The sequence below is a fragment of the Apis laboriosa genome, unplaced genomic scaffold (genome assembly GCF_014066325.1).
Source record: "Apis laboriosa isolate Shangri-la unplaced genomic scaffold, ASM1406632v1 scaffold21_cov150, whole genome shotgun sequence".
In the NCBI taxonomy this organism is placed as follows: Eukaryota; Metazoa; Arthropoda; class Insecta; order Hymenoptera; family Apidae; genus Apis; species Apis laboriosa.
Window position 1 is genome coordinate 672475 of NW_025222365.1, and position 25631 is coordinate 698105.

Below are 25631 nucleotides of genomic sequence, written 5' to 3' on the forward strand. Positions count from 1 at the left end.
TGAACCGAACTTTTGTAACGGATTCTAAGGATGAAGCACTCGAGGAATCCGATTGAAATTGAATATCCAGAGTGCAGGAACTTCTTCGGTTGTTCCTCTCACTTCTTGCTTCCCGCACTCTCGTCGACGTTTCACTTTATTATTGCTTCGATTGTATTGGTGGACAAGAAAGAGGGGTGGTGACTGGTTATTCTCGTTGTAAATCTTGTTTCGAGCAGTAGATCTAACCGAAAAACTTTTTCGGCCTTCTTATTCAAACGTTATTTAAACGTAGGCAGAAATATCGTTTCTTCGATTCTAGGATATAAGAACTCAAAATCGTTTCTTTTTATGAATTTATCTTTCTGTCAAATTCATATTAGGAGAGTTTCGATAACGAGATAAAAGCCGAGTAAATTTTCAAAGATACTTGTAAGATAGAAGTGGTTCATAAATGTTTTATAAATTACTTTTTTATCGGTTATCGAATTATCAAAATATGGAAAATAGAATTTGTATGTATTTTATTTTATTATTCGATTATTTAAATCATATGAGATTTTTTTACAATGAAATTGATACGAAATTTAAATATAAATGAATAAATTTAAAAAAAAAATATTTGTATTTCCTCTCTTTGTTTCTATTTCCGATTATTAATATTCTCGACAAATTAATAAAATCATTAGCAAAAAAAAAAACTTTTATATTTAAATTTATTATAAAAAGTTAAATAATATTACGATATTGTATCAATTATTCGTACGTAATATATAAAAAAATCTCATCGAAATTAATTAATGCAGAAAAAAAAACATAAAAATCTATATATTTTTTAAAAAATAATCAAACACGTTTTACACCAGGATTCGTATATTTATTTTTCGCGATTTCTCGAAATTTATTAACATTTTCACTTTTAACGTGACGATTCTCCGAGGCACGATATAAATCAACAACAATATCGCGAAAGCTTGCGGTCGTGCACGTGAAATACTGTCCCCGAAAACCGTACGAATGCACATTCTCTCGATCGTTTTATGACCGACAGAATGGTGCCAGAATTTTTCGTTTTATTCGCCAGTAGAGAAGCACCGACATACCGGATGTCCGGGCGCATGCAGAGTCGCGCGTTGCCCTGGAACATCGGTGAACTACTACGTTTAAATTTATGTAAAATCTCCTCGTGGCCCGACATAGAGAGAGAGAGAGAGAAAGGGAGAGAAATAGAGAGAGAAGCTGCCGGCGATGCTGCTTTTCATTATTTACGAGCCAACAAGTAATCGCGTTCACGACAACTTGTTGCTTACTAGAAAACTCTGAACTTGGCGGTCGTGGGACCATCGGTTCGTTTGTTCGCCAAAGATAATCGCGTGGCGAGCACGCGAACTCTTTTCTACTCGATTCCAGCGATTAACAGGGGGATTAGTTTTCGATTACACGCCGGGGAACCATTTCCGCGACCGATACTCAGGGAAAAAGAATTCTTGTACCTGTTATTGGATTGATAATTTTATCCTGTTTTGTTTTGAACGGGGATTTTGGTAGATTTAAAAAAAAAAAGGATCCTTGTAAATCCATTTGAGAATTTAATTTGGAATTTAATTGGTATCGAGAACAAAGTGTGATAATTTGTTATTGAAATAATTTTCTTTCAATAAGTTTCGTTTCAAAAAAAAAAAAAAAGAATTTTTTTGAAGAATTTCATTAATATATCGATCCGATCTTTCGAATCATTAATTAGAAGCAGTCATAACAAAATTTCTTCCATTATTTTTCAAAATTTTGGCAAACATTCTTGCAATCAAAACGCAGAAATATCTGAAAATCTTTTCAGATATAAGAGTAAAGATTTTCAGAGCGGAGCGGATAAACGAATAGGATCTCGGAAAGATGAATTAACGGCAAAATGCTCGATGATAAATTCGTGGCGTGAAACTGTTTTCGTTCCACGGATTTTTCGGCTATCCCTCCCTGCTCTCGGATGTAAGTTAAGGGTCAGAAATTGGGTCAACTATGCCGAGAGACAAACGGCCCGACACGTAAGCGAAATCCGGTTTTCTCATCGAGCAACATTTACGTTGCGAGATATTTTAGCGTGAGAGGGTAATGAAACGCAATGAAATGTGACGAAAAAATACGAGGGAAAGAAAGGCGAGGGTGGAAAAGAAAGGTGGAAAGGGTGAAAAATAGAGAGAGAGAAAGAGGGAAGATCGTTTTCGGTTAGACGATTATCTTTCTCTCTCTATCTTTTCCATCTCTATCTCTCTGTCTCTAATTCTGTTTCTATCTTCGTCTTTGCCTCTCTTTCTGGCACGTGTTCACAGCCAGAGAGAAAATCTCACTGTTTCACGATGGTAAACGATATACGACTTTGCCGGTGAAATAACGTGCTCGCGCCTTTGTCCTATTCTCGCCTGAAAATGTTCCCCAAATTGAGGAATAGTAGAGTGAACTTGTTCACTTCGTGGATTTAGAAAAAAAGAAATAAATCGAAAATTTTTTATTTATATTCGATATATTCGAATGGAATATCTATAGCCATGTAATAATTAACGATTAAAGTAGATCTAGCTAATCGTGATTTTGACGAAGGATTACTTGTTTAGTTTATTCAATTGTCAGAATTAACGCGCGATTAATTTTAAAAATTCCTTTTGACGTGGAATTAATGTACGTCATTTATTAACAATCTGCTTTGATTCTGTCAGTATTACATGATATATACGTATATATATATATATCAAATAAAATTTTAATTTAACGTCAATTACAAAATATTCAAAATATAATTCGCAATTAATATTTTTCAATCGGTCAAGTTTAGAGCTTAACGTTCTCGATTAACATTGCATGGCTTCAATTTCATCAATTTTTCGTCAGTTAATCTTCATGTTTCTTTTTTTTCAATCGATTAACCATCAATACCACGAACCCAATATTCTATTTAAATCCATATTATCGAAAGAAAAAATCTTTATATTTCATAAAAAGGTTTCGCTCATTTTCAATCAGCGAAACGATCGTGTAACGATTATCCGTTGATTTTATCGGAATAATCAAATTTTTTTCCACTATAATACATTCAATTTGCATCCCAACAAAACGAGCTTCATTATCATTCTCATTTGCCGGATAATTAACGTTCACCGAATATTTTTAACAACGTAAAATCCACTCCACTCGATATCCACAACGATTTTCCTTTTTCACGATTTTTATAATTTTTAAAATTATTCTCTACACCGAGAAGAGGAGTCGATATATCTTACTTGGAGCTTTCGTTCCAACATTCTCTCACGGTGTAAACAGTTCTGTAAAAATTGTCCCCCAACATCTGATCCGGACGGAATCATCGAAGATCGCTCGAAGTTTTATTTTAGTTTCTTAGCGGTGGAAAGTAATTAACGAGTTTCCTCTGATTTGGCAACCGGTTGCGGGGAGAACGCATCAACTTTCGGATGTGCGCGGTTCGTTAACGAGTTGTGTTAATACGCCAGCCGCTCGGTTACTCGGCTTATTTGTATTTGCGAAGCGAATTAACACGCCAGCCAACTCGTTCCCAACTATCTGTCGGTCCGGACGGATAAAAAGATTCCCGTTTTTCAAGCGGAGATCGGAAAATTGTGCAATTCTTTCAATCTCCGTTTTCCACGCATTCTTTTCAATTATGTTTCGATATTCTTCGGTATTCTTTCGTTTGCGATTAATTCGGTGCAATTCGATGATCGTATTATTTTATCGTTTTATTGTTTGGTCGCGTTACAAAGTTTTCTCGAGAGTGTAAAAAGTATTCTCTAAAGTAGAGAGGATTGCTCTCGAGAGAAGAAGGGTATGAGTAGAGAATCACTCTCTCGAGGAGAGTAGAGTCGCTTTCGAGAGAAGAGGATTATGTTCTCGCGGAGAATATAGAGTTGCATCCGTGCGAACTGTATCGCATTGCGGAATATCTGGCCCGTGATTACAAAACGGATATAAATGTTGTACTTGTATGGGATACAGTGTGGTTTATTCTTGGTTTGGATTAGTTGACTTTTGAAGAGAAAGCTCGGAGCATTCTGATATAGGGGTTGAAATTCTGCCTGGCCTTACCACCGCGTTATTTAATCGCCAGTTGTTTACGAAGCTTAAATAACGTATCCCATCGTACGAGATTGAAAAAGTTTGGCGAGTGGTGCGCAAACAACGCACAGCCCTTTTTTTTTTTTCGATATGTAATTAATCGAAACACTACCGTGGACAAATCGTGGCGATAATGAAGGCCAGCGAATATACCGGCATCGTTTCAAAAATCATTTTTAATTCGTCTTAGTGAAAAATAATCGCGCGTGTAAAAGAAACGCGTACAATTGCTTAACCCACATTTTCGAAAATTTAAGATATTTCCTCGAAATTTTAGGAACGCGATTGAAATTCGGCGAACCTTTCTCCCCTCTCTCCCCTCTCTCTCTTTCTCTCGTTGCAAATTTCACTAGAAATTTTCACTTTGGCGAACATTCTCGATTCTGTTTCTGACAATGCGTTTCGAATATTTTATCGCGATATCAGCGGATCGACCGGTCGAATTCTCGCTTTGCCATTTCGCGAAAAAGGAATTATTCGGCGAACAGGGGATGCTTTTTAATCGATAGGATTATTCGTTTTTTTCATTAACTTGGACACGCAGTCGAGGCCAAAACGCGTGGAACAACGATGTAAACATGTAAACGATGCCTCTTTCCGCGCAATAAAGTTATGGATATTCATCCGAGTATTTTTTTTTTTATACGACCAACTCGCATTTCGATGTAATTTTTTTGTTTTCTGAATATTTTCCCCCTTTTTTTGAGATTTTTCGCGAAATTCGTAAAAATAGTCGAGAAATAGTGTCGATATTTAATGAAAACGATCGAAATGTATCTGCAATGTACAAATAAGATATCGATTAGAAAAAATCCCTTGTAGATATCATCCGCAAATTATACGTATAAAATTCAATTTCAATTTAACTCTCATAACCGTGTTTAATTTAAAGAAAAAAGAGACTTCCACACTTCTCACATTTCCTCTATTTCAATCCCTTTTGCCAAAGACTTCTTCTCTCTCTCTCTCTCTCCGTGACACTCTCTCCAAACAAGCGAGAAAAGAACGAATTCTCCGTTACAAAAGGGGGGATAAATTGGGAAATGGAAAGTCGCAAGGTTAATTAATGGAAAAGCCTGGATGTATTTATGGAGGAGGGTGGTTCGACAGGGTGGAAAATCGCACGAGGGCGACGCGAGCGTGAAATTTGGACGAGTGGCGACGTAGGCGTGGAACGATCGGAAGTGATTCGAATGCGATTTGAATTTTGAGCACACTCGCAGAATCTGCATATGTAAACACCGCTGCATACCTCGGCAGCGATACGATCTGCGCGTACGTGCAATCATCCCGCCTATACAACCTGTGTCTCGTTTATTCGACGAGACGATTCCACCGGAATCTTCATTATTAAACGAGAAAAAAAAAAAAAAAGAATCGATTTCCCCGCATTGTCACGCGCCTCTCTCGCACAACCGTGTAACGGTCGATTTCTGGTTTGGCGCTCAACCAGCCTTTTCAACCCCCTCCTCTCCTCCCCCCTTTTTGTTGCCACCACGAATTTTCGAAGGGTTTTATTATTGCGCGAACCAGTCTCATTGTGCGCTCTTCGATTCCGATAGATATTGAAATTAGGAGTGAAACAAGCTTTCGTAATTATTATTTGTTATCGGTTAATGACGGATGAAATGGTTTGGGCTGCGTTGGGAACTGCGTTTTGTTTGCCTTTGGAATAATAAAGAATGGCCGATAATGAGGTTGCGGGATAGATGGGGCGAGATCGAAAACACGGTGCGTATTCGGTGGAGCAACCGTTGGTACAAGTTCCGTGGACAATTCGTTCGATATGGTGTAATTGCGACTCGCATTGCGGAGGCATCGATCGATGGAAGGAGGCTACGCTCGAGGGAGAGGGTTTAGAGCCTCTGTGAGATTTAGCGTTATTCGTTCGAACTTTAGCGCGATGTATTATGCATTTTATTTCATTGCACGTAATTTCGCGCTTCCTTGCTTCGCAGTACAATAATACGACGTAATAATAGAAATTACACCTTTAATTATTAACGATATAATAGAAATATTTTCCTATTATTCTGTGCAATTATCGATCATTCAAAATTTATTTAGAAAAATTAGATTATTATTATTTTCGCGATCGTCGAAAATTTCTCCTTATTTCTCCTTATTTTGTTTCTGAAAGAATTCACTCGTTCCACTCGTTTTTTGAAATACCACATTTTCCCCGTTTCAACACAATCGTGAATGATTTTTCAGATGCTTCACGGGACGTGGTTGCAGTGGTCGACGCTGCTGTTGTTGTTGCTGGGTACGCGGCTACTCTTGGTGGTCGCTCAATGTGGATCGTTCACTCAGGATAGACAGGAGAAAGAGGACAAACAGGATAAGCTGGCGCTATACAAAGTCACTTTAAGGACTTACTGGTCGAGGGCGCGATTTCCACGACATTATCCGGAATGGAAGCCACCGGCCCAGTTCGGCAAGCTGATCGGTGAGTCTTTAAACGATATATCCCACGTATCCGCGTTTTCAACAATTGGCGGTTTATTAGCTTCAAAATATTCGACACTGGACTCGGATATATTTTATTTCGTAAACTTTCTCTTCGAAAGTTTCGTACGTAAGGACGATGAAATGAGGTAAACGAAAGAGAGAATACAATCGATGAAATCGTAATCGAAAAGGGATATAGAGTAGGGATATAGAGGAAGGGTGCAATTGAAGAGAGATGGAATTAATGGAAGGATAAAAAGAGAAGAATCAAAAGGAGTAGAATTGAAGAGAGTTAGAAAAGGGATATGTATAGTGTAGGAAGGGTGTAATTGAAGAGAGATGAAATTGATAGAGTGCAGTAAGATCGATATAATGAGATCGAGAAAGGGGGAGAATCGAGAGGAATTGAAGGGGGTTGGAATCGAGATGAGTAGAATTGGGGGGTGTAATTGAAAAGGGACCTAAAAAAAGGAATATAAATCTCGGAGTCTATCTTAACGAATATTATTCTTAAACTTTAATTGATTTAACGAACGAAGATACAAGGAATGCGAAAGTTTCTCGTATTATTCGAGGGAGAAAATTTCGAATCGTTTCGTCAGTTGGGATCTCGAAAATGCGGAAATTCGCCCGATTTCGATGATCGGCCAGCACTTATTTCCGAGACTCGGCGCATTTCGAGCAACGTCAGCCAACGGAACACGCCATTTCCTAGGTTTATTCTCTTCGACCTCCTTTCCCCAGCCGGCGTGAGAAACGATAATTGGAGAAGTTGGAAATTATCGGACGTCGACGCGTACGTCGTCGTTTCCGGTCTCCGCCGTTTCAAACGGAGTTTTCCTTCCCTCGAAATGATATACCGAATCTCCCGTAACGATACCACGCGATGTACGACATTTATTTTATTATCTTCTACAGAATTTTATATTATTATTTTTTTTTTTTTAAATTATATCTCCATATTTCGCTCATATTATCCTACGTGTTCGTTCCTTTCGACTCGATAAATCTTTCCGGCTGCACGGAATAACTTTTAACAAATTTTACTTTTCTATATTTAAACAAAGGTATTAGCTACCCGTGTTACAAAATTCAACGAGATTGTTTCAATCGCGACGCATATCCGCCCGTCGAAAAAAATAAATTTCGCGAGTCTCCATAAACAAGAGAAATATTTCAGATGTTAATGCGAGGCTGGGAACAGGTGTCGCGGATCCCCGACGGTCCATAAATTCTCCCCTTTCCTCTCTCTCTCTCTCTCTCTCGTAACTCCACGCTATTTTGCACTTTCGATTCGTGACCGTGGCCAACCATCGTGGCAACCATCGAAACTGTGGATCGAAAGAGAGAGAGAGAGAGAGGTAGAGAGGATTGTAATCGAAGGGAGTGTAATCGAGGAGGGTTGTAATCAAAGGGGGAGGAAATAGAGGTAATCGCAGGGGGTGTAATCGAAGAGAGATTGTAATCGAGGAAGGGGAGGGAAATGGAATTGAAAGGGGTGTGCGATCGAGGAATGGAAATCGAAGCGAGGAATTGAAATCGAGAAGAGTAGAATTGAAGGGTGTAATCGGGGGAGGTGCGATTGGAATGATGGAGGAAGGATGGAATTGAAAGGGGAGCGTAATCTGGAAGGGGGCGAAATCGAAGAATCGAAAGCTAAAGGAAACGGATTCGTCTCGGGGGGATAAATCCGCGAATCCCCACCCCGAAGGAACGTCAAATTCGAATTAGAAAGCGTATACGAAATTGAATTTCGCTTTAAAGACCGGTGTACTCGTCGCATTCTCGAGTCGAGTGAACATCTACTCCAGGGGGCGGAAGGGGAAGAGTTAGGGGAGGGAGGGAGGAGGGGCGAAGAAAAGAGAAAAGAGAGGAAAAGGTGGATATGCGGGGAATGCGAATGCGCGGCATTTCCGCCCGGTTGACGGCCGTTTTGTTTTACGCTCCACGAAAGAATTCGTGAAATCGTTAGAGCGACTCGACTCTGTGCCCGTCACTCGACTCGCTCGGTCTCGCGCTACGCCTCGTCGAAAAGCTGCCGTGTCATCCGTCGAATTTTCCAAACCCGTGTTCGTTAAGCCGGCTCTCCCCTTCATTTTTCCACCCCGAAAAACTCGACCGGCCACGCGACCCTGCGTTTCATCCTTTTTTTTTTTTTTTTTTCTTTCTTTTTTTTTACACGGTTGACCACCGTGTAACGTGGTTAAGAACCACGTATTCCGTCTCTTGTGTAACTGGGTGCAAAAATCTGCCAGCCATATTTTCCGTATATTTTTCGTCTACTCACTCCCTATATTGTATCCTCTTTCGCTGTAATCCAATAGAAACTGTTCATACGTCATCGTGCGAATCTACAGCGCATGATACATTTTTTCCAACGTTTTTTTTGTTAATTAATGTAACATACATTTTGTTACATTCTCGTAGCGGTTTCTTGTTCGCTATTTCTTTTTTTCGTGTAACGTACTCGAAAGATGATCACTCGCGCGAAATTTTTCCCTGATATACACGAATATTCGCGTTATTGAGCGTACGTATTCAAGCTGTGACACGAAAGATTTATTTTCACGCTCCGTGAACCAAGTACGATGACGTATTTCCCGTGATACACGTAGACACGTGGCGCATTGTCTTGACAAGGATGCGGTCTAACCGCGAACATCGGTGATATTACCGCCTCCTCCCCACTCGATCCCAACAAACCTAACGCGCTAACGATCTAAAATTTCCCCTATATTCCCCACACACCCGTTTTCTCGAATTACCCAATTAAAATAAAGCATTTGCACGTTTTAGAGAGCGTGTCGGGAGAAGTGGGTCGCGTCCCCTCGCGTTTCCTCCGAAAAGAAAACGTAAAATGGAGAGTGCGAAATACACGGTCGCCGATAAACATTAAACGTTTCGAGAAAAAAAAAAAATAAGGAGAAAGGGGAATGGAACACGGCTACAAAACGTAATCGAAAATCCTTTACGACGATTCGTCGTGCTATCAGACCAGTTCCAGATATCGAGAGAGAAAGAAAAAGGACGAGGATTTTCTCTTTCTCTCTCTCTCGCTCCGCTATTCCACAGGACGAGAAAACGTTTCCAGGATATAACCTGCGTATATACAGAGACGAACGGGCACGTTCGATCGTTAACAGCCGACTAATGGAATGGAATTCGCATCGAGATCGTCGCTTCCATCTCTGGATCTTCTTCTCTACCCTCGCAATGAGGTAGAGCGAGGGGGTTGCTCTTTTCTTTCTTCCTCTCCCTTTTTTCTTTCTTTCTTTCTTTCTTTCTTTCTTTCTCTCTCTTTCTCTTTTCGCCACCCGAGAAATCGTAAAATCGGCGCTCGCGTTGTTTTCCTCCTGCAATCTCTGGTCCGCTAGACTTAATTCGACTTCTCCTCTTTTTTTCTCTCTCTCGGTCTTTTTCTCGCCTTCGTTCCATCGGTTTTTACCCCTCCACGGTTTTCATCCCTCGTTCGCTAGGTATTTTCTCCTGCAATTTTATCCCCTGTTTCTTCCTTTTTCCACACGTTGGGAAAAGGTCCCTCGTACGACAGTGTTTTCACGTTTCACGCGATAAGAAGAGCGTTAGAGTGCGTGGGATCTAATAATACCGTTTTCGGATCGAGATATCGACGGTCACGTAGATCGTCCCCTCCGTATCTTTCTCGATATTGTCTCGCCGTTTCGGGCGAAGGTTTTAACATTAAGCCAGTGATTTCGCTCACGCGAATTCTCCAAGAGGAGAGAATTGGTCACAGGGAATTAATAATAAAACCATCTTCTGGATTCGCGCGTTTAGCGTTTATTTAATCCAAATCGATCGTGATTGAAATCTTGGTACATTCGATACCACGAGTTTTGGAAATAATCTCATATATATGAGATATCGATACAGAAAATTTCTGTTCTGGTTGATAGCGTTTAGATCAAAGGGCAAGGAATATTTATATTCCTTTCCTTGCACGGATGTGAAAGGATGTTTGGGATGGATCGGATTTAGAAATGTATTCACTCTTGTAAATTAGTGATAATTTTTCAACAACTTTTTTCATCAAAATTCTAATATTCAGAAATGGCAATTACTTTCAATGTCCAGCAATTTTCAAGAATTCCTCGAATTATCTCGAATGTTATTCAAAAATCAAACTTGTCGCATCTCCGTTTAATTAATCTCGTGTCGCTGATCGGATATTCGCGGGGACTTTTCCCTGGAACGGATGCTCGCCACCGCTTAGACAGGACGAAAAACAAAGAGGGAGGGAGGGAACGTTTTAGAGTACTACCAAAGAGTTTTCTCTTCTGCGGACGTTCCAAGAGCCGCTTCTAATTATTCTTCTCTCGAGACACCCGCAGCGCGCACGGTGTGTTCTCGTTATTTTTTCTTCTTTTTTTTTTTTTTTTTTTTTTTTTTTATTTATAGCCGGCGAGCGACGGTTTGGAGGTAACGCGAAGCGGAAGGACAGAGACGGAGGGAGTCCGGAGTAGGGATGGAGAGAGAGAGAGGGGAATAGGAAAGGCAGAGAGCGAGTGGAGAAAGAGAGAGAGAGACTCGGGGGCGTGTGCCCGAGAGCGAAGGGGGCGTAGGTAAAGAGGAGAGGTATTTTTAGTCTGAACCGAGAGAGAGTCGAGGCTTGTCTCGTTTTGCTCCCGTTTTCTCCTCTCTTTCTCTCTTTCTCTCTTTTCTCGTGTACACCAGCTGCGCTCGAATCGACGGTGAAAAGCAACAGAATCGGGAAAAAATGATGCACTTAGCGGCGCGTTTCGCGATGGTGATATATCCGTTTCATTGCTCGCTCGCTCGTCTCTTCCTTTAATTTTCCCATCGTACGTGCCTGTAAAATATTTCGATCTAACGAACGCATCTGTTCTTCCTCCTTTCCCCTTCCTTTCCTTTGTTTCCAATTCCTCCTTTTTATCGTAGAAAATCGATCATGGATGATGTATATGCCTCGTGGCGAGCAAGCAATGCGAAATAGAAAAATTCTTCTCTCTGATTCAATTGATTGTTTATATATATATATATATAGATAGTATAATTAGTAGAAATATTTTGCGATGATGTTGAAAGATTTAAAATGCGTGTAAGAATTTAACCGAATGCAAAAGACACGTCGTTTTTCAACGGGAGAGGAGGGGTGTAGATAATTAGCAAAAGATGAAAAGAAACGGAGGAATGTATTGGAATATATTTCACGGATCTCACGTGGAGGCGGTCTGCCGAGGTACTGTCCGATTCTACTTACCGTGGCTTATAACAGTTTCGTTATAATAACATTGGTTGGTTTCGAATCCTCGAGCTCGAGAACCGGAAGCGCTAAACGCGTGTGTCAAGTGACGTCGTGGGTGGGAAAAACATGGGAGGGCAATTTTTAGTCTACGAAATTCCATGCCTCTCTTCCTGTTTACTCACAGATTATATATACACTTTCCTTCGCAGATATTCCGAAGACACAGTTTCGAAATAAACGTCGTATTTTTAATTAAGAAATCGGAAAGAGAGAGAGAGAGAGAAAGAGATCCATTCACGAAACGCACAGCTTTTCCATCTTTCCTTCTTTTCTTTTTTTTTTTCATTGTAATAGGATTTTATCTTGCAAAGTCACACGTTTCGAAGCTCTTCTCCTGTCGTCAATTCTTCAAGAATTATAATTCTCTTCCACTATTCTTCTCCTTTAAATGGCTAAATTGTTAACCAACATTAAAATCGAATCATCGACTGCAAAAGGTCAAAAATGAATTTTGGATCCATCTCCACTCTGCGCTCTCTTGGTCACTCCTTTCCGGTGCGTGCGTCGACTAGAAGGTAAAAAAAAAAAAAAAAAAAAAAAAGAGGAAAAAAGAAAAACTCTCGTCGGTTTTCCAACGCAACCGGCCGTGGACGCGTTTATTAGGCCTCGTGGTTAATTAAAGCGAGCCGCGGCAGGGTCCTTGGAATTGAAATTCCAGGTAGTATGAATAGGAACCGGGTGCCTCTCGTCGTCGGCTCGTATCAAAGCGCCAACATCTTTCCGGGAGCACCTAGCCGTGTTTCGTAATTGCGCGCGGCTTGTCCACTTCTTCTTTACCCCATCTCCCGTCCTCTTCCACCTCTCCTTATTTCTCTTCCTGGTTAACAAGCAGCAGGCCGAGGCGATCATCCGCGTGTCGATGATTTCGCGTTCTCATTCGAGGATACAAGACAAGAATATACCTTTGGTATTTAATCGATCGGATCTCTGGAATCGTTTAATGAAGCTATTTACCCACGTATCTCGAGAATTTGAACGTGATTTCAAATTTCCTTTGCGTTGCCGCGAGTACGACTTGCTCTCTATCTATCTAGCCAACACTTAATTGTAGTTGGAACGTAATTAGTATTGAGGTACTTGTCACAAGTGGACACTGCATCAATTATCTAATGCTAAGTTATCGAAAGAAGCAGCTGTTGAATTAATTTAACGAAACCTTGTTGAATTAATTTCTTTAAACATTGTTGGAGTATCATATCGATCCTCGTATTTTCATGATAATCTTTACCGATTCTCTGCGTTTTCAAATCACGAATATATCGATATATAAATATGGATTATAGATTAGAAGGGTTGATACGATCGCGAGGCTGAGATGAAGCGCGATCCAATCGCACGCGGAAGTCGTTGCAATATTTTTAGCCGATAATAAGGATCCCATCTGGCTCTCGTTCCCATCCGTTTTAACGAGTCTCCGTAAACGTCGAGCGCATTAAACCCCGCTCTTCTTGCCCGGATCGCCTCGCTTTGCCACCGATTCATCTTTTTAGAGCATCTCGGTCCGCATCGTTTACGACGTGTCCGTTTTCCCACTCGCGACGCCTCGTTTACTCGCCTCGAAAATTAACAAGCCATTGGTTTCGGTCTGCCACTGAAAGAAACCGCTTCGATGGGATCGAATATCTCGCAACTTCTTCTGGTAAATCGTATTTACATCCAGATTTTTAATTCATCGATTTCCATCCGACCTGTGTCTAGAAAAGAATCATCGCTTCCTAGTGAATAGCTTGTAGTGAATTTTGGGGAAGAGAAATGGAAAAATATACGGATGCACGAGTATGCGAGTTGAAAGTTGATATATAATATCAACGCGTGAGAATTTTCTATTATTATACCTTTTCCAAGGAATTTGAAAAAGAGTTTTCCTCTTTTGCACACTTGTTCGATACAAAGTGTCATCCAGGTTAATATGCTGTTTTTTAGTTTCGTTATTTTCTCCTCGCGATTTTTTGGCGCCGCGTTGAAAAATCGTCGGGGGATGTGGTCATTGGCCGAGCATACTTCCTCGAAGAACGAGGGGCCGGAATTGAAATTTGTTTACGCGTCCGGGCTCCATCGATTCGCTTTGATTGCACGGCGTAAACACATTCGTCCTGCCGCGGCGAGATCCATCGACGGTGCCGCGAATAATTTGCGGCTGCGGTCGTGCCGCTGGTAAAGCGCTCGTTATTTTTCTAATCACCCCGTCAGCCATGTGTTCCACGCGCGCTATGCGATCCGTGGAATTCCGTGGAAACTCGCAGAGAGGCGCGAGAGAAAATTGGTGTATCGTTTGATCCGTGGATTTTGATTAATCAAAGAACGTTAAAATAACGATTAACGAAATCTGTCTCTTTTTCCAACGAATATTTTCCCAAAGAAACAATTTTAATATTACATCTCTCTACGGATCTCTATAATCTCTAACATGACATTTTTGTATTGATGAACACCAATAATATAATTCCACGCGATATATATATATATATATATATTGGAACAATGAATGATTTTAATCGAAGATTCTCATCGTTTCCAAAACGACAGAAGGAAAATTTAAGAGCAACTAATCCCAATATCTGTCAGATGGGATCTAACAGAGGGAGACGAGGCGTAAACTCCTCGAAGACGACTAACGTGCCGTCTAATTTCCAGTTTGATCCGCGTTTGCTCTGAAATTGGCCGCGTTTTAGCTACGCGACACCCGCCAACCGGAGAACAAAACCAACCAACCTCCCCCTATACGCGTATATTCCCTTGAATATGGAGTTGCTCCGCTGTCATTATCGCGAGCGCGCGGACAAGCCACAATAAGATGTGCGAGGGTGGGGAGAGATAGAGGCGGGTAAATAAATAGAGAGAAGAGTGGAGGGTGGGGGAGAGCGAGAGAGGAGATTGGAGGGTGAATAGGAAAGCTTTCTGTAGCAGATGTACTACTCGCGTCTGAAAACCATCCCCCATGGGGCTTTTGTTGATTTAATAAACGCGAGTCCTCGAGCGAGTCACTGCTTTCACTATGCATTGTCTATCCTCTCTCTCTCTCTCTCTCTCTCTCTCTCTCTCTAGAACTTATTTACCCTTCTTCTTTATGCACGCATCTCGCGTTCTTTCTTTAACTCGTTTAATCTTTCGCTCCTCGACTCCTCTTATCGTAGTTGATTACACGCGAGATTTATTTCTTCTTAGAGAACGAGAGTCCTCGTTCTGCTCGAGTTGAAACGCGCTTTAATCGGCGAGAAAAGTGGGACGATATGGATAAGGGGAAGAAATAATCGTCGACGAACAGAAGAGAACAGAGAGTGGAGAATTTCCATCAGGTGCAGTTTCGAGGATCTTTACGATTGATCTTGCTCGTTCTTTTTTTGGGGGAGGGAGGGAAGGAGGAAAGGGGATTCGATAATAAAAAGTATCAGTATGGAGAGATGCTCGAGGGGATTCGAACGATAAAGGGGAACGGGGATGGAGAATGGAAGGAAGGAAAATGGCGACGGAAGGAATGGTGGTCGGCCACCAGTGGAAAGCCACCAACATCCCGTGGAATGTGTAATTTCGTAGATGTCCCGTGATTTTATAGAATTTGCCGCGCTTTACCCGCAAATCCGGATCCGTTTGTGAATTTCTGATACGAGCCGCGGGGTTCAAAGGTGAAAGAGCAACCGGTGTCAAACGCTAATTTCCTGTGAAATTATTCAAATACCTTTCTCCGTTCGACCATTCGTTGGTCCTACCGCTTTTATTCGCCGAGCTTCTCCATTCCCATTATAAGCTTTCGGTTAAAATGTCCTCCCCTTCTTGAACGTCCTCTTTGATCTATGCGGTATTTGGATCTACCGGGAACAAAAAATTTAAGAAAGATTCTAGAGACGAAGGTTTGGTATGCTAATCTCTCTCTCTCTCTCTCTCTCTTTGGAATGCCAATATACCGATGTAATACTTTGTAGTAGTTAACGAGTCAAACAATATATCACAGTATAAAAGCACAGTAGAAACTTTTATATTATAGTGGGAACAATTTTTTTTCAACAAGAATTAGCGAAAAAATTTGATTTTTATCGAAAATTTTCGACGAAAGGAAGTGAATCATCACGAATTTTGGTTTGAAATTGATAAAAATATTGGATTTTTAGACGAATATATTCCACTTTGTAATAATTGAAATAGTATAATTAAAAGAGCGAAATCAAATTTTCTTGCTACTTGGTTCAAATAATTGCATAGACCCGAGACTCGAGATCTCGTGATATATTCCCTCACGAAATTTTACACCGTGACCGATTCGCGGTGGCGCAAAAGCAGACTATCAGTGACGATTTAACGGGACACAGATAGAATTTCGTATCGACGATTAACCGGGTTATCTGTCCGGCCGCGTAGCTACCGGCCCCTCGATTCGTTGATATCGACAGGATGGACAGGATGGACAGCGTTAAAAATTTTCCCCTCTGTTTTCCCCGTACAACCGTACACGCTCGCGCTGGAAAAGTAATTTGCCGGAGAGAGAAATAAAAATTACGTTTCAATGTTCGCATGGCGCCGCCAATTATTGCAATTTGCCCTGGCAATCTCGGCAAATTGGAAAGCTAGTTGTCAGGCGAAAATGTATAGCGCGTACGTGTTACCGGGGAGTTGAATAAAATGGTACCGAACGGCTCTCGTACCGATCGGTTTCTACGGTATAACTAACAACCAGCGATAACAACGAGCGCAACGTTTGGTAGCTAGGTGGGCAAAGAGTTCGACTGTCACGCGGATGACTCGGGTTCGATTCTCGGTTAGAGAGAAAAAATTATTTATTACATTTTTTCGTCGATAGAAAAATTATAATGTTGATAGTGTTTTTCTTGTGGGATTTTTGAGAGTTTTTTATATAGTATATTTGTTGAATAGGAAAAGGTTCTTTCGTTAGAAGAATTGTGCGTCGTTTAGTGTTCGGTTCATTCGTGAAAAATGTGCATTTTGTATAGGATGGCAACAAATTTGAAATCTTTACTATATGAAGAAAAGAAAGGGGTGTTGTAGTATCGTTAATGAATTCGACAAAATCAAGAAGAAGATGAGTTTTGTAGAAAATTTGGATTCTTAAATGGCATTTTGAGATCAAACAAAGAAAGAAAGATTATTTACCGATAAATGTAAAAAAAAGAAGTTAAAGTTTCTCTCTTCTAGGATAATGTAATCCTAGAAAAAAAAGAGAACTCATTTTCTAAGATTTACAAATTCCTAAAGTTTTGAAAAAAAAAAATTAAATAAAAGCACAATACGAAAAAATAACTTTTCAAAAAAAAAAAAGTTTAACACAGTTTTCTAACAGGGTTAGAGAAGAGAGAAGAAGGGTTTTACGTGTTCGATAATAAAAGTACGTTTCTCGAGTTATCCTAAAGATCCCTGGCAGTGTTGGGTCGCATAGGAACAAACGACCCAAAGTAACTTGCCTAACGGCAAAATAGTTCTTGGGGATCTTCAGTGTTACCGCTAACAAGGATAAAGCTCTGGACTCGTTCCATTTGCTGAAGCTGTTCTCGCGAGGCAAGGTGCGGCGAGCCAACGTTCACAACAACGCTACATTCGAGAATTTACTTTCCAAGTTAAATACCTAGACTTACGTGTAATCGATAAAAGCGCGTATATATACGGATGCAACTCCCTCCTCTCTCCCTTTAATGTCGATGCCATGCTGATCGTTTCTTTCAGCCGGTCAGCTCGTAAACGAATCGTAAAATTAAAGTAGCACGATCGTTCCTACCCTCCTCCCCTTAGACCAGTCTCTCTGTACCATTTCGTTATCGTTTTATTTACCATCCTTATCCTTACATGGCAAGATTTGGAGGAATAGAAAGTTCTCATTATCCGTTTTCGCGTCTTCCTTTCGTATTTTACGCTATCCAGTCATCCCGAAAGGATATTATTCCGGAAGGATTCGATGATTTTCGTAAGTAACGAACGAGGTTTACTTTTAACAACCTCCGAGAGCGATCTTTTTCAAATCGTTTCCCTTTTGTAACGGAAAAATTCCAGTGTGAAACGGAAGAGGGAGGGGAGAGAGTTTTAATTAGACCCTTCTGCTCTCCAGGGTGGTGGAGTACGTTGACCGTATTCGGGGAAAATTCGCGATTAACATCTTCCCGTTGATCTTGAAAGGGACGAGTTTCGACGACGAGGTCGTTACCATTTCGTCGCGAATCCCCTTCTGGGATCTCTGTTGGCGGAGAGAAATACCTCCGAATATTTCTACGTGTATCGTTTCCTCTCGCGATCAAAAGTTATCTCTCTCTTGCCGTGCGCCGTAAACGGAATGCGCGGATCCGCTCGTCCAGAAAAGTCGTCTCGAAAGCATCGAGTCTCGAGAGATACAGGGTTCGATTTGCTATTTTTTCTCGTTTTTTCTTTTTTCTCCCTTCTCTCCGTAAATTCATCGATCGACATTCATCCGATTTAATTGCAGAAATTTTCTCGCAAACGTGCTTGTTAGACGGAGATTTCGATCTTCGTTGGGAGCGAGTAGAGGATCGTTATTCCAAAAGACAGAAAGGAATAATCCTTCTCTTTCTCGAAAAATAATCTTTCATCGTGATTTCACGCTTGGAAAAAAATTACACAAGATCTTCAAGATTAATCGGTCAATTTATTATAATTTTTTTTATTTAATATCATCGAGATAAGGAAAGTATAATATAAACCGTTAAGAGAAAAGAAAAATTTCCTCGACTATTATTTTCGAACCGGTTGATTTTTCCTGGTTGCATTTTTCCCCTCTCACCTCTTCCTGTTTTTCATCGTAGAAGGACTTGCCCGCGATTTCATGAATAAATTGCCAGATACCGTTCGTCTCAGAAGCTCAGGTGAGCCCCTGGCGAACATCAGAAAACAATCTTCGTTTCTTGTTAACCAATAAACCGAATCGGAAAGCTAGAAACGGTGATAGGTAGGGAGAGAGGGGGGAGGTAGGGTTTGAATTATGCAAAGTGGCTCGATAACTCAACTTTCTTGGCTTCGAAGTCGTAGGGGAGCCAACTACCATCTCTTAATATTTCTTTTAGACTTGGCAAAGCCAAGTTTGTGTGCTCTCTTTCTCTCTCTTCCCTCTTCCACTTTCACTTGGTAGCCTCGTTCAATGGCGGACTGCAAGGGGGGTTGCAGCAGCCTCGTTTGTTTCAAAAGTACGAGTACCACCGTCTCGAGACGGNTCTCTTTCTCTCTCTTCCCTCCTTCACTTTCACTTGGTAGCCTCGTTCAATGGCGGACTGCAAGGGGGGTTGCAGCAGCCTCGTTTGTTTCAAAAGTACGAGTACCACCGTCTCGAGACGGATTGCTTGGAGTAATAGGAAAGGTAGAAGGAAAATGACCGAAAAATTTCTTTCTTTCTTTGCCTCGTTTTTTGGAACAGATTTGAAAAGATTCCTTTCTCCGTGGTAACTGCATTTCACTTGGATTACATTGTTCGTTAAATTTTATTGTAATAATTTAGAAATTGTTGATCAAGCTCGATATTTTTAGGCAGAAACTCGTATAGAGTCCAGGGAGTCAGTTTATCGAAAAGACTAGATATATACTTTTCATAACGTTACACATCGAAAGAAACATTTTTAAATATGCAAGAATAAAGAATTACACGAAACGGTATAGAAAAAAAATCTAATTTCACAAGTATCATATTTTACACTGGATCCTAAGAAATTTCTTTTCCGTTACCATAGTGTCTATGTAATACTAATTAACATCGCTCGTACAAATTTACTCTCTGAAACACGAAAAAGAACATTTCCTTCCATCGTTCCCCATAATGGCTCAACTCTCCATTAATCGGACTCATTTAAAAAGGAAGCGTCATCGTATCCTTTCGACTCACGAGTTTTTCGAACGAACATTCGATTAGGTAATAGCTCCTTCTCCCTCTCTCTCTCTCTCTCTCTCTCTCTCTCTCTCTCTCTCTCTCTCTCTCTCTCTCTCTCTCTCTCTCTTCCCTCGTCGGCGTCGCGAGAGCAATTAAAAGTTTTATCGACACGGTGCCGTCGTTGGACCTCGAGGTAAGGCAAGACGAATGCCATCCCCTTGGCGCACCAGCCGAGAAGATTGCCGGTTAATGTAGCGTTATAAAGCGGCCCAGTTTTCGCAGCTAGTGCGAAAATTTCTCCTCTCAACCGTGGTTGAAATAGTCTGCTCTGTTTTATTCGAATCTGGCTCGTGTTTTCGAACATATTATTATTATTATTATTATTATTATTATTATTATTATTATTATTATTATTATTATCATATGCCGAGGAAGAATGAATTCTGCAAGAGATCTGCGCGAGATGAGCAAAGAAATTGATCGATAATTTGATTACGATAATAAGAATTAAATATAGCCTTCGAAGCGGATTTGAATTGATAATATTGTTTGATAATTCGTTGTGTAGTTTGACTCGTTTTGCGAGAATCTTATTGTTGATGCACAGGATGATTCATTCCGTTCATCCGTGAAATTATATTCCTCGGAATTGACTCGACTCAACGGACTGTTAACCCAAATTCTAATTCGGTTTCTGTAACGATTTTAATGTTACAGAAACGCGATTCATAAATAGATAGATCATACTTCAAGACATAAATCTATTAAAAATATTAGATAAAAATCGTTTATTTTCTGAACATATCTATTAAAGAGGTATCCTCATTCTATAAATCTCTCAATCGAATCATCGCCTCGATCATCACCATTTAGAATCCCTCGCGAGAGTATAACAAACGAGAATCTCCAAAATCGTGCATCTTCAAATTACCAATATTGAATTGATATTTTAAAGATAACACATCCCTTCGAGCAATCGAGCAATCTTGGAATTTTTTTTCTTTAAATTCGTTCACAATCATCTTTCAATTATTAATGATCCTCGAATATACACATTTCAGAGATGAGATACGTCTCTTCGTTCCCTTCGTTTCACGAATCGACCATTTTTCAAATTCGTTTTCAATACGCTCGACCATCTTCAAATTATCACTATACTAACGAATCCATATTTCAAAGGTCACGATATTTTTTTTTCTTTTTTCTTTTTTTCTTTTTTTTTTTTTTTTCATACACTCGGTTTTTATCCACACTGTGGGGAAGCTCGATCGACGAAACATCGCGATAATGGTGGTCCGACGTTGGCTGAAAATGAATATCGATTCGAGGGAGAGTTTGCGAGGGGGGTTCCGTGGTTCCGGGATCGAAGATTTAAAGAGGAAAGTCTCGAAGCGAGAAAAGTTTAATGCACACGATTCTCCGCACACGGTGAAATTCACGGCTCGAGACAGAGATTCCTCTCTCAGATGGGATCGTTCGGGACATTTGCATAAGAATTGGACACTGCGCGCGGCAAACATTTTTCCAGGACAAAGAGAGAGAAAGAGAGAGAGAGAAATTAAAGTCTAACAGACTCGCGATTTTATGAGAAATCTTGGTCTATTTCGGCTAGTTAATAACCATGATCATGCAAATTAACTCGCCTCGCTATTATATAATAAATTCTTGGTTTAAATTTCATTGTTTGGATTATTGATTACATTCCATAAAAAAAAAAAATATCTAAGATAACTCGGGCAAATTAGAGTGGAATATTCTGCAATTCGTTTTTCTTTTTCAGAAGCCAAAGAGTTTCAGCCTTGAGATATAAAATATTGTATAAATGCATTGTATATACGAGAAAATAAAAAAGTTTGACAGATTACATATTCAGCATATTTTCTTAGAACAATTGTTGCACATTAATAAATTTAGATACTAACAATTAAGTTGCAAAATAAAAAAAAAAATGTTTAAATTTCCAATTTCCAATACATAAATTGTATTTTGAATTCATTCGCAACTATTATACTCTCTGAAAATTGTCACTTCATTCAGAGATTCGCGTACGCGAAAAAAAAAAAAATTCTTTCGATCTTGGAAGAAATTAGATTTTCCAATAGAAAGGCACAAGATGACATTGGATAAAGAGTGAATTTGCATGGAAATATTATTGCGTGGGGGAAAGCGGCATAAATTATGGCGCATCTGTTCCTGGCGCGCCTCTGTCGGCCAAAGGGACATCCGCTAAAGTGTTTCGACCTAGGTCAGGTCAGCTGCTAGAAATTGTATCCGGAGCATGGCCCATTAGTCGAATTCGCTCGGTTGTCGCATTTCCCTTGAATAACTACGGCAATTTGAATGCGGAAAGAAAGAGCGGCCACTCCGATATTTTCGCGTTAATTGTCGCCTAGATCCTCTTCCTCCTCCCCCTCTTTCTTCCTCTTCTTCTTCTTCTTCTTCTTCTTCTTCTTCTTTCAAGAGAAAACAACGTGCTTTGTTAATTCGCTCGTGGAATGGATCCTTTCTTTTAGCCAGTTAAGGAAATAATCTAAATTTGTCGATGCTTTCTAGAGGGTTTGGAATAGTAAATGATATTAAAATTGATATGTAAAGGGAAATATTCGTAAGTTTATTCGAATTTTGAGGGAATTTTAAACAATTTTAAAATTTAAGGAGAATTTTCGATTGAGGATTAATATTTTTTATCGATTGCAAAGAATCGAAGAAAAAAAGAATTTCTATTCCTGTCTATAAGATAGATAAGATAAACAGATAATTGGATTTCCAGAGAAAGAGAGAGAGTCAAACTGTCAAGATAGTTAGATAAACAGATAAGATTATCTTATCTAACAAATAAGATTATTTTATCTAACAGACAAGATAATAAAATATTAAAATATAATAGTAGTATAAAATAAAATAAAATAAAAATACATAAATTTTTCGAATTATAAGTGATAAAAATTCTTTTCCAGGAATATAAATAAAATTCGATCCTTTTATCTGCTTTGAACTCGAAACTTTGAAAAGTTCGAATTTAAAACAAGTTGGCGCAAAGTTTTTTCCCTCTCTCGCTCTAAATTTTAATCTTCATCACAGGGTGCGATCGCGATTCATAGTGCGTTGGCGAGAAAACATTCTCTCGGAGAAAATCAAGAGATTTGGACAAAGTTTCGCAGGTGTTCGGGCCACGATAATTCGAGAACCTGTCGGGAGTTCCGGTTTAGTATGCGGGCCAAAAACCGGGCGATAAAATTCTCCCCCTCCCCCTCCCCCTCGAAAATTTATTCAGGAAACTGTCCCGCTGCTTCCGCTCTCGCCAGAATTATCGGAAGTTTCGAACTGCGAAAACGTTCGAACCTTTCGTTTTTTTTTTTTTTTTTTTCTGTCTCCTCGAATCGAACGGATGGATGATCGTCGAACTGGATTGCCGCGCGATTCTAATCGATTCGATTTCGAAAAATACGCGTGCACACACACACACGCACACATACACTCTCTCTCTTTCTCGATGGCACGAGAGAGAGAGAAAGAGAGAGAGAGAGAGAGTTAAGTAAATAAATTAGAAGTTGGATTGGCGAGATCGATGCATTTTCGAGGGAATCAGTGTCCCTTGATATCGGATTTTTATTCACCTGCCGACTTATCGATGCCGTTCGAGGAGGTCATCGTTAGATGGACGGGGAGAAGAGAGAAGAAAAGGGAGGGAGATGTCGGTGGATTGGTTGAATTTAACGTCGGCAGCGAAATGGAACAACGATGTTTAAGAGGCTTACGATGGTTTGATGGCCGAATTGCTTCGCTTCGACCACTTGTACCTTGTTGCATCGATTTCGATCGAAGAAAGGAAAAGGAGGCCCGTTAATTATACCGGATTCAGTCGTTCAATCGAGTGTCATCCCATTGGTTTACGGGAAATTTGAATTTATTTTTTTTTTCTCCTTTGAAAGTTTGCAATGGAATAATTTTGTTCGATGAAAATTTCTTTGAAATCTATTCCCTCTTCAAAGTTTCAGCATTTTTTTCCATAAGCTTTGAAATATAATTTTATCTGTTAGAGAGACAAAGAGGGAATAAATATTTGAATATTTATAAAATTTTGCTACTCTATGCACATACTCTATGTGCATACCACTCGAAAGTAATATTTTTCAAAAATTTTTCCGAAAAGCTTCGAAAAAATTCTCTCTCTCTCTCTCTCCTCCTCTCTCTCAAGAAAAATTCGACGTACTCTCTTGGTAATCTTGCAATAATTGCATATTTTCCGGAATTTAAACTCGCCATTGGAATACTTTTATCGCAGCTCGAGTTCGCCTCGAATACTTTTATGAACCGTGGTTCGTGGTGGAGGAGGAAGGAGTTTATTTCGAAAGGAAGGGGGAGGAAACGATACATTCGAATATCCCTATGATAGCGTTAATCTTGTTTCATCGGATATCGGGGGCGATCGATGTAAATAATTAAACCGTGGAAATTTGCGGGTGGGGATGAGGCGATAAATTTTGGGATAGGGGATAAAAGCGGGAACGTAAGTTGCATCGTTTCGCGGCTAACGTATTAATCGGCGACGCGTAAATTACCGTTTCAATTAAATTAAATTTGCGGCCGTGTAATTGCGCGCGGCTGAAAATACCTCGCGCATTCGGGAAACAAACATTCGGATGCAAAATAAGCCCGGGAAAGAGGGGGATTATCGTAAGAAGCATTGCGCATACGATATTATCTGTTCCAATTTAGAGTGTTAATCCTTATCTGTAACCCGAAGGATTTTCTTGTTAATTCGGTTGATTTGCGGATTATACGAATATTAAAAAGTTGCGATATGCGATTAAATTAACGATACAATCGTTTCGCTTTGTTTCGCCGTACGTGGCATAATTTTAAAAGTGCGTAGCGATGAAATGAATTTAAAGATTCGGTTTTTCCTTTTTTTTTTTTTTTTTTTTTCTTTCTAACGAGAAAGAACATCGATTGAAATTCGAATCGTAACACATCGGAAAGAAGAATCAATACTTTTATTTGATTACTTGGAAAGCTTCTTTCACGGTTATCCAATATTCATCGCGCGTCCTCGAGATAGAATAAAAGATGCTCGGGAAATATATTCCATCCTCGCCAAGTTCAAAACTCGCGAAAGTACACTCGTTGGTGTTCTCCGCTCGGAGGGTGTTTCCGCTCGAGCCGCCCCCTCGATATGAAAAGGGCGATGGCGGCACGTAAGTTGCACCCCCTCGGCGTGCAAGCGCGTGCGCCATTGACTTGTTCCAATTCAAAGGGTTCTGGATGAACTTGGCAAGGGTGGTTTTCGCTCCCCTCCCCCTTTCTGAAAAGCACGGGGCAGCACGGATTTCCATCCACCTTCTCTTGGAGTAAATAATGGAAGGGTCAAATGTAGCTTCGCTCCCTTTTACCACCCATCTCTGAGGTGGTTCTGAGAGCGTGATTCGTTTCGTAGCTACTTTCGAAAACTTGGTTGGAAACTTGGCGAGTAAACTATGTCATTAAAGATGTAGATTAGAGGCCTGTTACTCGTGGATCCTCATACATGTCGAGTGGATCTCTCCTCTGGCAGCCAGCTGGTGACGTTCTCTCCTTTCTCTCTCTCTTTCTCTCTCTCTCTCTCTCTCCCTCCCTCTCTTTCTCTCTTTCTCCCAAGCGGCAAGAGGAACTTTAGCAACGTTGCACCGAGTGTCGTTAGAGAAGCTGTAATAATAGCGATGAATTGTTGATAGGCATCTCGCTACTCTGTATTTATGTACAGAGGCGTCCCTCGTGAATTCCTATCTCATCACGGTCACGTGGCTCGCTATCTATCCCGTATGGGGGATGTTCACGATGCTCTGCCAGCTGTGAAATATGCAAGGAGCGATGCTCTCGTTACGACGAATTCATCCTCGAAATTTGTATATCGACACCCGTGTGCGAGAGGGTGTTCACCGGGAAGGGTGAATTTTTGATGGGATCGCACGGACGTAACTCGATTCAATTATACAGTAACCGTGG

The 25631-nt window shown here is 40.3% G+C and overlaps 1 protein-coding gene across 1 annotated transcript in view; it reads left to right on the forward strand.

Annotated features, from left to right (window-relative positions):
• LOC122712813 overlaps positions 1–25631 on the forward strand; it is a 178370-nt gene that overhangs the window by 2729 nt on the left and 150010 nt on the right. The window contains exon 2 of the mRNA XM_043932728.1: positions 6316–6550. Within this exon, the coding sequence (XP_043788663.1) occupies positions 6316–6550 (235 nt within the window). The remainder of the gene's footprint in view (positions 1–6315; positions 6551–25631) is intronic.